General features: G+C 48.7%; 1 protein-coding gene across 9 annotated transcripts in view; it reads right to left on the bottom strand.

The window, feature by feature from the left end:
* UBR4 (ubiquitin protein ligase E3 component n-recognin 4) overlaps positions 1-14,967 on the bottom strand; it is a 123,219-nt gene that overhangs the window by 57,963 nt on the left and 50,289 nt on the right. For 5 of the 9 annotated variants that reach the window (XM_033159446.1, XM_033159451.1, XM_033159450.1 and 2 more), the window contains exons 49-57: positions 14,401-14,617; positions 11,828-11,860; positions 7,746-7,809; positions 6,097-6,231; positions 4,386-4,560; positions 3,288-3,428; positions 2,372-2,493; positions 1,230-1,341; positions 293-423 (exon numbers count right to left, since the gene is read on the bottom strand). In XM_033159446.1, coding sequence (XP_033015337.1) covers positions 293-423; positions 1,230-1,341; positions 2,372-2,493; positions 3,288-3,428; positions 4,386-4,560; positions 6,097-6,231; positions 7,746-7,809; positions 11,828-11,860; positions 14,401-14,617 — 1,130 coding nt within the window. The remainder of the gene's footprint in view (positions 1-292; positions 424-1,229; positions 1,342-2,371; positions 2,494-3,287; positions 3,429-4,385; positions 4,561-6,096; positions 6,232-7,745; positions 7,810-11,827; positions 11,861-14,400; positions 14,618-14,967) is intronic. The other 4 variants (XM_033159453.1, XM_033159454.1, XM_033159455.1 and 1 more) reach the window with 2 other exon arrangements.

The raw sequence follows: 14,967 nt of genomic DNA, 5'->3' as shown, positions 1-14,967 counted from the left end.
AGGGCCACAGGTTCTTGATCCCCTGCCCACACAGCTTTGATGCTGAGCCTAAAGGAGGGTCGATTTTTGGTGCTTACCTGATGGACCACTGCCTCCTCCTACGATCCGTCTGGTCACATCAGTCTGGTCTAGGGGGTTGGCAAGGCAGTGGTCTCTAGATGTTGATGAGACTACGACTCCCATCCACCCTGACTAGCACAGCCAATGGGGCTGTCAATGATGGGAGTTGAAGTCCAGCATCAAATTGCCTACCCACCAAGTCCCTTTTGGAAATGAAGCCGGTGAGACTCACCACCATCTCAAAGTCCCCATGGTCCACCTCGCTTTGCTCCTGGCTCTCCTGCCGGATATCTTCGCCATTCGGGATCCCAGAGCTCTGCATCTTATCCTCCGCATCGTCATCGTCATAATCGTCTTTATCTCCTGGGGCAGAAGTGGTGTTGTCGGCCACGTATATAATGCACATTGGCACGGGCACACAGAAATCCCACAATGCTTTGCTGCGTTGTGCTGCAGCTGGGATTGGAGGCCTTGGTTGTGCAATGGGGTCCCCCACCAAGTGAGCTGACACTCTTGCATAGCCACGACCCCCACTGGGCGGTACAGTCTTCTGCATATGACCGTACCACTTTCTACCTGCTGCCTTTTAAACACATTGGCCCCAATCCAGTTAAAGCTATTTGTGACCAAGTACTATTGAAAGGCAATGGGATTCATCGGTCAACTAATTTGTAAAACTGGTTTCCGTGGAACCAAAGACAACAAGGTGCATCATTGAATGCTGATAATATCCCCCTTGCTTGTCTGGATGGAGGCTTGAGAGGGGACTATGTGTGTTTAGAAACTGGTCTACTGTACAAATGCATGGTTTACATTTTTGCTCTACCCACTGTTGCATCTGGCCCTGCCCACCACTGGCATGTGGCCCTCAGAAGGTTGCCTGGAACGGATTGCGGCCCTTGGGCATAAAAAGGTTCTCCACCTGTGTTATGGAATTTCAGGTGCAGGAAAGGAGGTACAAATCAGGAAACTCCAATCCCAGCCACATGCTCCTCTGTAGGATGCACCGTTGCTCTCTTGGGATCTCGCCAAGTGCCAAAATTCTGACATTCTGACTGCGGGTCAGCTTGTGGGGGGGATTTTAAACTAGGGTTTTATATGGCACAGGCCCCACAAGAGGGGGACTCCTCCAGCACAACTGTGTTAGCCAAAAACCAAGTGCTAGTTACCCATTGGGGTGTTGCTCCGAGGAGACGAGGGCAGGGTCACGTGCCTCCGCTTGTTCCTGGGCCTCAACACACGGATCAAAGCTTGCTTGCAGGAGAAGCTCACGGCCGGATCCTGGATAGCAAGCAAAGCAAAAGTTGGCCTGTGTCAATTCACCTGCCATTGTTCCATGCAGCCGTTGAAAAGGGATGGCACCGAGGATCTCTGGCTAGGATCTTCCCCAGACCTGCTTCCAAAATTCTTTTGACTGGAGATGAAACCTGCTGCTTGATGTCCCCCCAAAAGCACCACCAGCATCATTAATAATAATAATTTGATTCATTATCCACCCTTCACCGTTAAGGTCCCGGGGCAGGTCGCCAGCATTAAAAATACAACATTAAGAGCAGCTTGATGTGCTCTAGCCTGTGAGCTACAGCTACAAAGGAGTTATGTGGATATGCCCTCTCTATAGATAGAAAGAGTGGTCACCCAGCAGCAGAGTGCCTGCCTTGCACGCAAAAGGTCCCAGGTTCAATCACCAGCATCTTCAGGTAGGGCTGGGAGAGACTCCTGCCTGGAAGCCAGGAGAGTTGCTGCCGGTCAGTGCGGGCAATACTAAGCTAGATGGGCCAATGGTCTGACTCAGTATAAGGCAGCTTCATTTGTACCTGTTTAATTCTACTCTTCATTCACAACCACAAGGGCTACAATCTTGCTTCATTTTTAAGGAAAGGAAGAAAAGTTCCCACATTCATCCAGGTAAGGAAGGGAGAGATGCCCTGTCTGAAACCGCTGCCAGTCAGTACAGACAACACTAGGCTAGATGGACGAAGGGCCTGACTCTGCATAAGGCCATTTCCTGCGTTCTTCTCTGGTGGAGGTTCTCCTGATTCAGATGAGAGGGGGAGAGACTGCTGCGTGTCATCAGATGGCGCCATGGCCCAATTCCCCAGATGACGGCTCCCAGGAGCCTCATGCAGATGATGAACAGGAGGCAGCGTAAGAAAGGGCAAAAGGAGCCTTTCAAGCCCAGGGGTCTCCAGTCTCTCTGCAGAGCAATGGAGCCTCAGAAGAGCCAGAGTGAACAGATCTGGCTGCACGCAGGCATCTCTCCCTTCCTCCCGCCACCCTGCCCCCAAACCAAAGCAGCTCAGAGTTGTACCGGGCACAGCAACATCTGCATGTAGATTTTGGAGGCCGTGTTGATGCAGTCCAGCTCGCAGGTGCAATAGCCATGGATTATGTCCACAAGAGCGTTGACGGTGGCTTCCACATGGGTTAAGCCTAAGGCGGGGAAAGAAAGGAGGAGGGGTTTGTTGTGTTTTTTTTATGAATTTGACAATTGATGTGTTTTGCATCTTTTACTTTTTTTGCCCACAGGGACAAGAGGGGAAAGGTGCTGCACTCGCTGCTCTGATGGCACAAACCAATTCCGCCTGGTTAATAAAGCCCACAAAGGAAGCTACTAGCCTGCAGTTTTGTTCCACTAGCCTGTTGGGGGCTAGAAGAGGAGGGATGGAGCACTCAAGGCCTCCTTCAACAGCCCAGGGCAGTTGTATGCTCGACCTGAAGCAAGAGTGAGGAAACTATAGCCCTCCAGGCTTCTCCATCTGGCCCTTGGGTTTCTTCCCAAGGCCACGCCCACTCACTGGCCCCACTCCGCAAGTGCTTTTCCTGGTTTGAACCGTGATAATGCCTCTTTGCTTGCATGGATGGAGAACACGTGTGTGTGTGCAGAAACCTCTGACCTTTGCCCAGCTGGAAGGCAGTCTATTGGGCAAAGGTAACATACACATTCATTGCTATACCCACTTTTTGACTCTGGACATTTCCCACCCTTCCCCAGAAAGTCCTCCTCAGAAGGGGCTGCAGCGCTTGGGACAAAAACAGTTTCCCTTCCCCGACTTCTCTTCTTTGGCCACCCCTCTTGGCACCCCACACCCCCTGGGCAGGCCAAATTGGCTGATTTGGTGTAAGGCAGCTTCCTGCGTTTCTATATGAGTTCCTTGTTTGCTCACCCTGCAGGTGAGCTCAGGAACAAGCGACTCAAGCAAGTTTTAAAGACAGAAAGCGAGTACCTGGCAAGCAAGCAGGGGCCAAGAAGGCGTTCTTGGGCTTTGAGGCATGCAGCTTCCAGAAATGGTTGACCAACTGAGTAATAAAAGTGCACCCTTCTCCTTCGGCGTTCTTCTGGGTCTCCTGAGCTTCTTCACCCCCTTCTGAATGTTGTTTTAAAAGGAAAAGGAAGAGAGAGAGAGAGAGTGAGTGAGTGAGTTAGTTAGTTAACAAACTAGTTAGTTAGCTGCAGGTTTGTTTGGTTTTAGCTATGTCAAAAACAGACCAGGCAAAGCATCCCACGGAGCAGGCCAGAAATATGTTGCATCCCTCCATTAAGACTATCAGAAAGCTAATCATCTGGAGTTAACTACTTTGGCTCTGACAAAAAGTGTTTTTATTATTATCATTATCATTATCATCATCATCCCGTGTCTTTTTCCCAGCGCCAGGACTCAGAGCACGGTACAAAAACTAAAACAAACACAGATAAAATGCAGAGCGCTAAAAATATAGAACAGATAATAGTTTAAAAGTAATTAAACTATAATGGAATTAAAACAATGTAAAAAACAAACCTACTAAAATACAGACAGTAAAAACAGCATAGCACTATTTGAAAGGTCCTTCCTTAAAAACAGACAGTTCTCAAAGGCCTGCTGGAATAACAGTCTTCACTAATTTGCTACGAATTAAGACTTAAGTTATTATACCCTCTGTCTTTCTGGATTGCTGCTGTTAAGAATTACACTTGGAACAGCATTTCTGTACTCTTTGTAAAACGGCATTGTTCACTATGTTACCCAGAGCCCTTTATAAAAGATCCTTGTGAAAAATATCTGTCCCAAGTTTAGCCACAGGAAAAAAAATTGTTGCACCACATGAGCTAGTGTGCTTTTCGCTATTGGATGAGGAAAGCTAGGCAACCTTGCATGTTTCTCTTTATGCACTGGGTGCCACAAAATTAGGAGCCAAATCTGTGGTTCTGTTTTGAATGCAATTTTGCTTTGTAATGGTTCATAGCCGAACAAATACAATTCATTACTACCACAAGGTCAGAAATATGAACGAGAAGCCAACGCATGAACAAAAATGGGGAAAGGGAGGGGAGCTTGATGCACCTGCTTCCAGCTGCGGTAGCTTTGACTCTGTGAAGTGGACCAAGTTATTGGGCCTCATGATGGCGATGGAGCGGGCAGTGATGACCAGCCTCTGGAACACTTCCGGGTCGAGGTCCTTCCCCTCTTTGCTTGAAGCCGTCAGATACTGGATGGCTTTGCTCAGCAGAGCCTGATCCTGCAAAGGGAGAACAGTTTGCCCTTCTTGGAAAAAGTATCTCATAAACTTAAAAGTATCTAAAAGGCTGCGTTCTAATGACTATTTGAGGCACACGGTCATTCAGTGTCACCACTGAATTATGCAAATGTATGGCTCGCTTAAGACTATATTATTGAGAATAAAGGCTCTGTAAAGGAACACACAGGTGGAGAATACTTCTATTTTTATAAATCTTTATTATTTGCAAAAGGAACATTTGTATGAGTTAATACTTCATTATCCCTTTGGAGATGAGCTGTAACTTTGCACAGCCTTCCAGCCTGTGATGCTTTACGGTTTAAATCTCTGATTCCTTGCTTTCTTCCTGTTATCCTTGCACTTTTGTTTGTTAATCAATTTTTTTTTAAAAAAGAAAGAGGACAGGAAGACTCAGGAGCAAATCCCGGGACTGAGCAAGAGACCAAACATCCACCTTGTTCTGAGCAGTGCACTTGAACTGGGGGGGGGGTGGAGGAGAGGGAGATGAACCCGAGACCGTTCACGTGTTTCCACAGGGAAGGCCAGTGACAAGAGTCCACGGGAGGAGACTCCCCCCCCCCCCCGGCTGCAGTTCTTACTCCCCACAGCAACAGGATCCACTCTGGAGCACCCTGCCCCCCCTTCATTCTGGTTATTACCAGTGCTGTATTATCAGCAGACGTTTTCTGGGGGAATTCCTCAGTGAGGCTACTAGTGGAAGGGGTCTCAAGGACCTGGGCCTGTAATAAGCCCAAGCCTGCTTCTCTCTTAAGGCCACATCTCCCTCAGAGTATAAAAGAGTCTCAGCATGAGGGTGGGAGAGAAAGGGTGAAGGAAGCGAGGAATGTTTGAGGGTTTCTGACCAGTGGTGCCGTTTTCCTGTTGTTGTTTTCCCTGCAAAGCTAGTTTATTGTGCTTTCTTATTAACCAGGTTGTGTTAACGTTGCAATCCCCATAAAAAGCAGTTAAGCATTGTATATGGGAGCGGAACGCCATGTTGAGCAGTTCAGACAGGAGTACTGCCGGTGAGGGTCTTCTCCAGCACAATTGCCTTGTCTTGAACTCTGTTGCCCTCATCACGAAGTGAAGGCTTGATTTTCTTCCCACACCTGCCACCACTACTTGTGTGAATCTGCGCGGAGTTGTTCCAGGGCAGGGACAGCCAATTGTGGTACCACCACCACCACCCCCAGATGTCGCTGGTTTGGATGATGTAAGTTCAGCAGCATCAGGAGAGCAGCATGGCAGCAGCTACCTCTGTTTTGGAACATACAGACCCTCCCCTCTCCAGAGTTGCAGACAGGGATGCCTCAAGGGTCCAGCCAGTGGCCCACACAGAGCAAGGGAACAGCTCCTGAAAGCCACCCCAGACCCCTCTGCAGCATCTACAGGGAGGCACAAGGGTTTATCCGAGACACAAGAAAGCCAAAAATGAATCCGTCGAGGGTGGGAAACTCAGGGAAGTCATTGGCACCTGGGACATGCAACCCCAAAGGTTTGTGTGGTAGGGGAACAAAGATGGCTCTGCAGCTTTACCTTGTGGTTGTGGTAGGCCGAGCGGCTGGTGTGGAGGCTGGCCAGGAGGCTCTTGGTCTGCTGCTGGACGCTGGAGGGGGCTGGCGTCGACAGAAGCATGGTAGCCAACTCTTGAGCGGCAGCCTTGCTCTTCTCCTGTAAACCAGGCACAGAAACTGGGCTAGCAGTAATTTGATGCTGGGAGTTTCCTATTACCCCTCTCCCCCAAAAAGCATCATTGGGCAGAAAGGCAGGAAACAAGAGTAAACAGTCCCATAAAGTTGGCTGTAGACAAACAACAACATAGCCCTTTGGAAGCTTACTTTGGGACCCTGGAAGGCCTGAATTTGTTTGTCAACTACCAAATAAAGCAGGGTGGGTGCCTCTGGCCCATAGGGGCTCCAGTTTTCCTTAAGCTATATCCACTTGTCAATGGAAGGGACACGGGTGGTGCTGTGGGTTAAACCAGAGCCTAGGGTTTGCCGCTCAGAAGGTCGGCTGTTTGAATCTTCGCGACGGGGTGAGCTCCCATTACTCGGTCCCTGCTCCTGCCAACTTAGCAGTTCAAAAGCACATCAAAGTGCAAGTGGATAAATAGGCGGGAAGGTAAACGGCGTTTCCACGCGCTGCTCTGGTTCGCCAGAAGCGGCTTTGTCATGCTGGCCACATGACCCAGAAGCTGTACGCCGGCTCCCTGGGCCTATAGAGCAGGATGAGCACCACAACCCCAGAGTCATTCACAATTGGACCTAATGGTCAGGGGTCCCTTTACCTTTACCTGTCAATGGGGTGATGTCACCCCAGTGATCGGGAATAAGGGAGAGTTAAATCCTGTTTGGTTCAGCTGTGCATGTTCTCCATGGGGAACCAGTGTGCATAACCAACCCCTGTCGAATTTTTAATGCTTTTTAATACTTTTTGAAGATGGGGGGGGGAGCTACCCCCCAGCAATGCCCATACCCCGGCCCATCTGCTGAGGGAGGTTGTTCAATCCTTCTTAGCTCAGGTATGTACACTGGTTCTTCATGGGATCTTTGCACAAAACACACCAGCTGATGGGCGGGGAGTTCAATCCTGCTTGGTCACTATTTTCCTCCAACGGGCATAACGCTGTCAAGTGAGTCGATAGGTGGGTGGTCCGGCCCGCCTGTCACGGAACTGCAGAGTTGGCAGGGGGGTCAAATGGCTGTCAAGGTGAGCCTGCAGGGTATTAGATAAAGAGCTGGCCCCCAGGGCCAAAAAAAGCCCTCCATCCTTGCTATAAAGCCTCCCCAATGAGCCACTGATGGAGACCAGACATTTGGATGCAGCAGTAAAGTCTGACCCAGCAAGTCCAGGTCTCCTACAAGCCCACCATCTGGTGCAGGAACAATGACTCCCTGCTGGTAATGATCAGAGAAGGGAGCACTGGATTTCAAACCCAGCTCCAAAAAAAAACCAACCCTTTTCTCCCTCTCTCTTTTTTGGCTAGGCAGCTTTCCTGACAGATCTCCGCTTCCAGCGGCATCAAAGTAAAATCAGCAAATAAGAACACTTTTGGGGTGGGTGAGTGGAGGGGAGATCAGGGCTTAGAGGGTGGCTGATCCCCTTTGCTGTGCATCTGCCTCCCGCCCTCCCCGCCCCAAAGCTAAACCCACAACGTTCCCAAAACCTCAAGAAAAGTTACTTGCCTTCTCGTTGACTGGTCCGATGGCAAAGCAGCTTTCCAGAGCTTCTAAAGAACTGACTACTAGCCTGGAGGGGGTAAAGAACGAAGGAGAAAGCTGGTTTCAGGGGGGGAAAGGCAAGACTCCTTAAGATTTATTTATTTCTTTGCTTCATGGCAAGCAGCAGCTCTGGGTGGCTCAGAAAGAGGGAGGGAGGGAGCGCTAAGAGATGCCAAGTCCCTTGCCGCCGCCACCAAAAGAGAGAAAGGAATCGCAGCAAGATAAATGTAAAAAAATAAAAAAATAAAAAATACTGCCACAGGCATCGTGCATATCTCATTCATTGTGCTGCAGACCAGAGAGTTAAACCTGGCTCCCGCTCAGAGAAAAAACTTAGGGCCGCTTCTGCAAATCCATGGGGAGGGTGGGGGGGGGGGGAAGAGAGGCTTTTCTCTCCCCAAAGAGGATAAGAATGTTTCTCCTTACACAGCCTGCAGCAGGGATAACTTGGATGGCATTGACAGGACTGATTCATCAGCATGCCTCCCCCCTCTTCTGCTCTGAGAAGCGCACACACGTGCGGTGCAGATCAAGGGGTGGCGTGACATGTACTTTTGCGGAGAAGGGGGGTTAAGGAAAGCCATGTAAAGAGGCTGCTCAGAGGGGTTTAGGGGGCGTTTGCTGTTCCCAAAGAGGTCACTCTCCCCCGTCAAAAAATGCAGAATATTCTAACATCTTTTTCAGCAAACCTGAATGGCAGACAGTGAGGAACAGCACTCAAAAACGCCCAGATTTGGTACATCTCTGGCCAAAAAAAAACACAAAAAACACACCTTAAATCTCTCCAGGATGCAAGCAATCACCCACCTGGTTGCCTGTAGAGAGGAAATGTCACCACCACAATTTATTTATTTTTTAACTCGGGGGGGAAAAAAGAGCATCCCATTGCATTATGGGAAGGGTGGTAGCTCAGTAGCAGAGCACCTGCTTTGCACGGCATTTTCAGGTAGGGCTGGGAGAAAATCCTGCTTAAGATCCTGGAGAGCCATTGCTGCCAATCAATGCCAGGCAATACTGAGCTAGATGGACCAAGGGTCTGACTCAGTATAAGACAGCTTCCCATGGTCAGGCTGGCAACACAAATAAAGAATGCAGTTACGGGGGCGGTTCTGGCTGCCCTATCTCAAAAGAGAAAAAAGGAGGATGTCACAGAACTGTGGGAAAGGGTGCAGAAGTGGGCAACTAAAATAATCAGGGGGTCCAGGAGCAACTCCCCAAGAAGGAAAAGCTATCGCCACTGGGTGCTTTTAGTTGTGGGGAAGAAAATGGTTCAGAATTCATGGAGAAGGGAAGGAGGACTGGAAACACTTCCCAATAAAAATTAAATCAAGCTTCCTGAAAGCTCATGCAGCTCTGACAAACCCGGGGCAGAAGTGGCTTCTGAGATTCCAGCAACCATCACACACAAATATTCAACATATATTTTTGTTTTCCTTTTTTGGGGCAACAAGAAGGGGTTAAAACTTCATTTAAGAAAATAGCAACGATCTTTAAGCCCTAGGTCCTAGAATTATAATACACACAGTCTTCCCTACAGTCTGTCAGAAGAATCATAGAATCATAGAGTTGGAAGAGACCACAAGGGCCATCCAGTCCAACCCCCTGCCAAGCAGGAAACACCATCAAAGCATTCCTGACAGATGGCTGTCAAGCCTCCGCTTAAAGACCTCCAAAGAAGGAGACTCCACCACACTCCTTGGTAGCAAATTCCACTGCCGAACAGCTCTCACTGTCAGGAAGTTCTTCCTAATGTTTAGGTGGAATCTTCTTTCTTGTAGTTTGAAATGGGCACATTGATTTATCACATTTATATGCCACCTCTTTCCTCCAAGGAGCTCAAGGTGACGTACGCAGTTTTCCCCACCCCTCATTTAATCCCCACAGCAACCCTGTGAAGTAGGTTAGGCTGAGAGGCAACGACTAGCCCAAGGTCACCCAGTGAGTTTCAGGACTGAGCAGAAATAACCTAATGCGAGAGAGAGACTGGATTGCAATCCAACCAAGTCCTATGCACAGCAGAACCACTGTAATTTTAGTGGGTCTATTCTGAGCAGGACTGACACGGAGTTCAACCCTTAATCCAACCAACGCTCTTTCAGTGTTCTTGTGGAACTGCCCACACCGAGCCCCAATACAGCTACAGCAGACTTTTCAGGATTTGAAAAGATACTAGTCCACAAGGGAAGCGGCTTCCTTGGTGCAGCCCAAGCACTAGTAACTGATATAAGTGCCTCTCCTTCCCCTTGCCAGTATTATCCTCCCCTTCTTCTCACACCTCCATTGTGTCTGCTTTCAGACTGTGAGCTCCTTGGAAGCAGAGACCCATGCTCTTCCTCGTCGTGCTACGCACACCGATTGCACAATGGGGAAAACTCTTATAAACGGTGATTACATTAGTGGCTCTATTTCATGTTGCCGCATTGCTCCAGAGCTTGCAAACCGAACGGCCGCCCTGCCCACAAAAATGTATGCTCCTTTGGTCCATGCAGAAGCAGCACGAGATAAGCGAGGGGTGGAGGAAGGAGGGAGAGGGAAGATGAGACAGACCAGAAGTTCAGGCAAGTGAGCTGCTAGCTGAAGTGTCCGGAGATGGAGCTCAGTGGCAGAGCACCTGCTTTGCATGCAGAAGGTCCCAGGTTCAACCCCCAATGGTATCTCTGGGTGCTATTATTGCTGTTGTTATTAAGATTTATGACCAGCCCTTCACTCGAAAGTCTCAGGATGGAATCACACCCACTTAAAAAGTGGAAATTAAAAACCCGAAAATACACACGTTTCAAGTGTCAAAGGCAAGGGATTTGCCAAACGCTGTACAGGGAAGGCACCAGGGTCAGCTCGGTGGAGAGTGGTTCCCACAGAGGAAGGCCCTCTCCTGGGTCACACACACACGCCAAGCTCATTGGGGATCATAAACAGTGAAACAAAGGTGCCTGCCTAATATCAACAGGCAGGGAGTGCAAGAGAACAGGTCACACTAAAAGACTGATTTCTGGCAAGTGCAGACAGAGTAAGTTATGTTCCATTTGCTGAGATTGGAGGCTGGGAGTAGGTTATGTTATGGAATGTCTGAACAGGTTTTATTGGAGGGGAGATGTAATACTGATTTATTTATTTTAATGTAGCTTTTACGGGCATGTCCTGCCCACAACGCTAAAGCTAAGGCATCAGGCAGATCTCTTGAACATCAGTTTGCAACGTCGCAGAAGAATTAGAAAGCACCAGCAAGAGCAGCCAAACCTTGAGAGCACTTGGATCCCCCGCCCCCTGCTCTTCATTCATGGCTCTGTAGCTTTGTGGAAGTTACAACTCCTTACCAACAGTTAAGTAGGAGGTCTGGGGCTTGCTTGTAATGCAAAGCTACGGTTAACATTCGCTAAGGTTTGTAAACCAACTACAATCCCCGGTTAATGAGTGACCTTTAACCATAGTTAAGCCAGAATTAAACTGCTGGGCTGGGTTCACACATAACACCAAGCCATGGATTAATGAACCATAGTTTAGCTTAACCGTAGGCTGAACAAACCATAGCTTAAACTGAACACACCATGGTTTTTTTCAGCAAACCATAGCTTAGTGTTATGTGTGCCTCAGGCCTCTGTTGCAAGGCTGTTTCAGACAGGCTTTATTCCCGAGCGGGGCAGGGGGAGCAACATATAATAGATTTTTTAAAATAATTAAATGCATTTAGCTGCCGACAAGGATTAGCAGATCTCTCCCAATCAGAAGTCAAAAGGAGCAGGGGGAGAGAGATTGAGGGGGGAAGCCGAGCAGGAGAAGAGACAAGCAGCTCAGTTCAATTTCGCTTGGGTTTCTTGGCTGGCTGATCTGCCATGCAAGAGGTCCTAATGTGAAAAAAAAGCAGCATGAAGGTCACTTTTCAAGATTATCTATGCTTTATGCACACGCGCTTTCAAAAAAGAAAACACCAACCAACAGAAATCAAAGCAATGTGCTGTTATTGTCTTACACACACAAGAAATAAAGCAAAAAATCATTCGTGCAGAGAGAGAGAGAGAGAAAGAGAAAACAAAAGATAGTATACTAACCGGTCCAGGGTGGTTAAGGACTCAGTTTCAGAACTTTGGGGGAAGCAAAGGAAAAGGAAAATATATATATATATGTATATACACGTATAAATAAAAAAAGATATGAAGCTCACAGAAAAATATTGAAGAAACACATCCTAAGCAAACCATACCAAAAAATTAAAGGGGAAGAGAAACAGGCAAATTAAATGGAAGAGTTTGAGGAGAGAAAGAAGAGGGGCTGAGATCAGAAACAATTTCAAGCAACAGTTACTTTACTAGTTGAAAGGAATTAAGAGGAGGCCTGAGAAGAGAATGAGCGGGAAATGGCCAGTCTGAGAGGTACCCCCAAGCCTCCTCTCTGCATCCCCTACCCCCAGCCAAAGGTGATGCTCCGTGCTTTAGAAGGCAAGGGTCAATTCTACCGCACCTCACACACTGCTCATATTGCCAACGGGGTTTAACAGTTATAGGACATGAATAAGCCGCAATTCTGTTTTCCTTTCTTTATGTGTCTAGTCTTCATACGTGTGGAAATGCACTTGAACATCGGCAGGTAACGGCTGCTAAAATCTGAGAGGCAAAGTTTGTGTTAGGGGGTGGGGTGGGGGATTGGACTCTAAACAAGATTTTTTTAGTGGCTAAAGATTGCTTGCAGAACAAAAGTTGCACAAGAACAGAGGAAATATTGGCAGACTGACTGAATTTAAGTTATTTTGGCGGTTCACAGAACTGAGCTTTCCTCAGCACAAGAATTTCACATTTTTAATTTAAGATACAACAACTGCGGGACATATGCACAACCCTGTAGTAGCCATGTGTCAGTGATTGTATGTCAGTGATTGGGCAGCAGTCATTGAATGGGAGTTAGTCAATGGATGTCAGTGTCCGTCACTGAGTGTGTGTATCCATCCTACACTCTTGAGCCACGAGTCCTTCACACGTTTCCCAAACCCAAGAGGTGGTTTGCTGCCTTGTTGCTCTCCAGGAACTACAAAGGGTATCCATTTGCTCTGCACCCACTATCCCGTCCCCCACCGACTCCATCACACTGAGGTCCAGCTCCGTGATTTCCTTCTACTGGTTCCTGCCTCCATTCTTCTCTGACCAATCATGGACTTAGGGGACTCAAGAGGCCCTTGAGGAGTTGGGTGACAAAAGCAAACCCGTTGTCGTCATCCCCCAAACACCACCATGTTTGTTTTTAGCACACAACGCTAGCAGGCCACACAGGTTCTAGCAAAAATAAGAAACATACACACATGCACACACTGAGGCTGGTATGAATTTTCTCCGCCCAATATATATATATGGCTCTAGATGGCTGCCCTAACTCTGTCCTCTCCTGCCATGCCTGCTCCTCCCATGTCCACCCTCCCAATCACAGAGAGAGAGAGAACAAGGGAGTTGAGTCTCAAAAGCAAGTGGTGCTGTCTAGTGGTTGGTGGACTGCAACTCCCATCAGTCCCAGCCAGCTAGCACAGGCCAACAGGCAGGGGGGATGATGGGAGCTGAAGTCCAACAACGCCTTGAGGACACCATGTTGCCAAACCCCTGTCCTAGAGCACTGCTGCCCTCTAGGGACAACAGTTTTAATTCCTCATTCTTTCTTTTCATCCCCATCCTCTCCCGCTCACGGCTGCATGGCAGAGTCTGGTCTCCCTGGAAAGAAACTGACTGAAAAATGAGGAAAGGGACGAGGAGATGGAGAGACGTTTCTGCAGTGACGTTGCAGAACTTGCACGGTGAATGCTGGGCACCACAACCTCTCCGTTGCCAGGGCAGAGGAGCGGGAGAGGATCTTTACATGCTGTGCTGGAAGGGATGAGGTGACACTGGGGGAGGCGGTGGGGGAGGCTCTTGTAAAGTTCCCTGCCACCACTCATCCAATGCACGTGCAAACACACAACAATACGGCCATTACAGCAGGGAGGGGAACCTCCAGCCTGTGTCCCAATCTGAGCCCGCCAGGAGTGCAAATGTGGCCTGTAGGACCTCTTTTTAGAAACAAAAAACCATGCCCACCTGTCAGTCACCGGATGTCACCAACTGACAGGCAGAGCGAAAGGTAGGTTTCAACTCTGCATGGTTCCCTGCAGGGAAGTGTCATACACAGTCGATTCCTGCAGAAAGCAGGATCTAATCCCCATCAGCTGTTGAGTGCTGGGGAGGGGGGGCTAAATCTTGCTCAGTTGGTCCACTCATGCCACAACCTCACAAGGAACGCCTACATGCAGTTCAGCCTCACAGAAAGAAAGATTTAAGTACACAGACGCCCATCAGCTAATGAGCAAAGGGTTCTCCCCCCAATACAGTTGGTGGGATCAATCTCCTGGCATCATTAGGACGCCAGAGGATTGATTATGTGACTAATCACACCCATTTGCCAAACGTTGGCCTGCAGGGTGGGGAAATGAGGATCCAGCCTGCTCAGAGCAAAAACACTGCCCTGCCCCCCCTCCTTTGTATTATAGAATCCAAAGGGGTTCTAGACCACAAAACTGCTCCTACGTTCCTGGAGCTAGAAACGGTACCTGCAGGAAGACAGGATGGTTGGCAAGTCTAAAAAGGAGCACACGGTTCTGAAGATTTACCTCTCGAGAACAGTGCCGCTAGCAGCTGCCGGAGTAGCCGATTCTGTGTCTCCAGTTCCGTTGCTCTGATTCAGGTTGGGGGGACAGACGTTGCTGACTGAGGCTGATGGGAAATCCTCCGGGGGCTCATCCGGCCAGCCAAACTGCTCCTTCGTCTTGCCATAGATTTTGATGGCGTCCAGCATGGTGACGCCGGCGGGATCCACAGACGCCCCGACTGCAAGAGAAGAGAAGAGCCATGGCTTTTTTCCATACCTTTCAAGCAAGGCAGGGAAAGCCAGCAAGGCGTGGCAGTTAGCGTGTCACACTAGGAGCTGAGAGATCAGAGCTCAAATCCCAAATCCCCATAACCAGACACTGGAAAGACCTGTCAGGAATAAGCATGGACCAATGGTACCAAGTAGTATGGGAAACAGCCCTATTAGAAAAACTAACTAGTAAGCTGAAACTGACACGGGGACAAACGGAAGAAGACACCTTTACCCCGGTACGGTCCCCCTTCATCACACACACAGCCCAACAAGATAATGACAAAAATCTACCAACAGCATACAAATCAATATGGGT

Source organism: Lacerta agilis, chromosome 8 (genome assembly GCF_009819535.1).
Source record: "Lacerta agilis isolate rLacAgi1 chromosome 8, rLacAgi1.pri, whole genome shotgun sequence".
Lineage (NCBI taxonomy): Eukaryota > Metazoa > Chordata > Lepidosauria > Squamata > Lacertidae > Lacerta > Lacerta agilis.
This window is presented reverse-complemented; position numbering and strand designations above follow the sequence as displayed.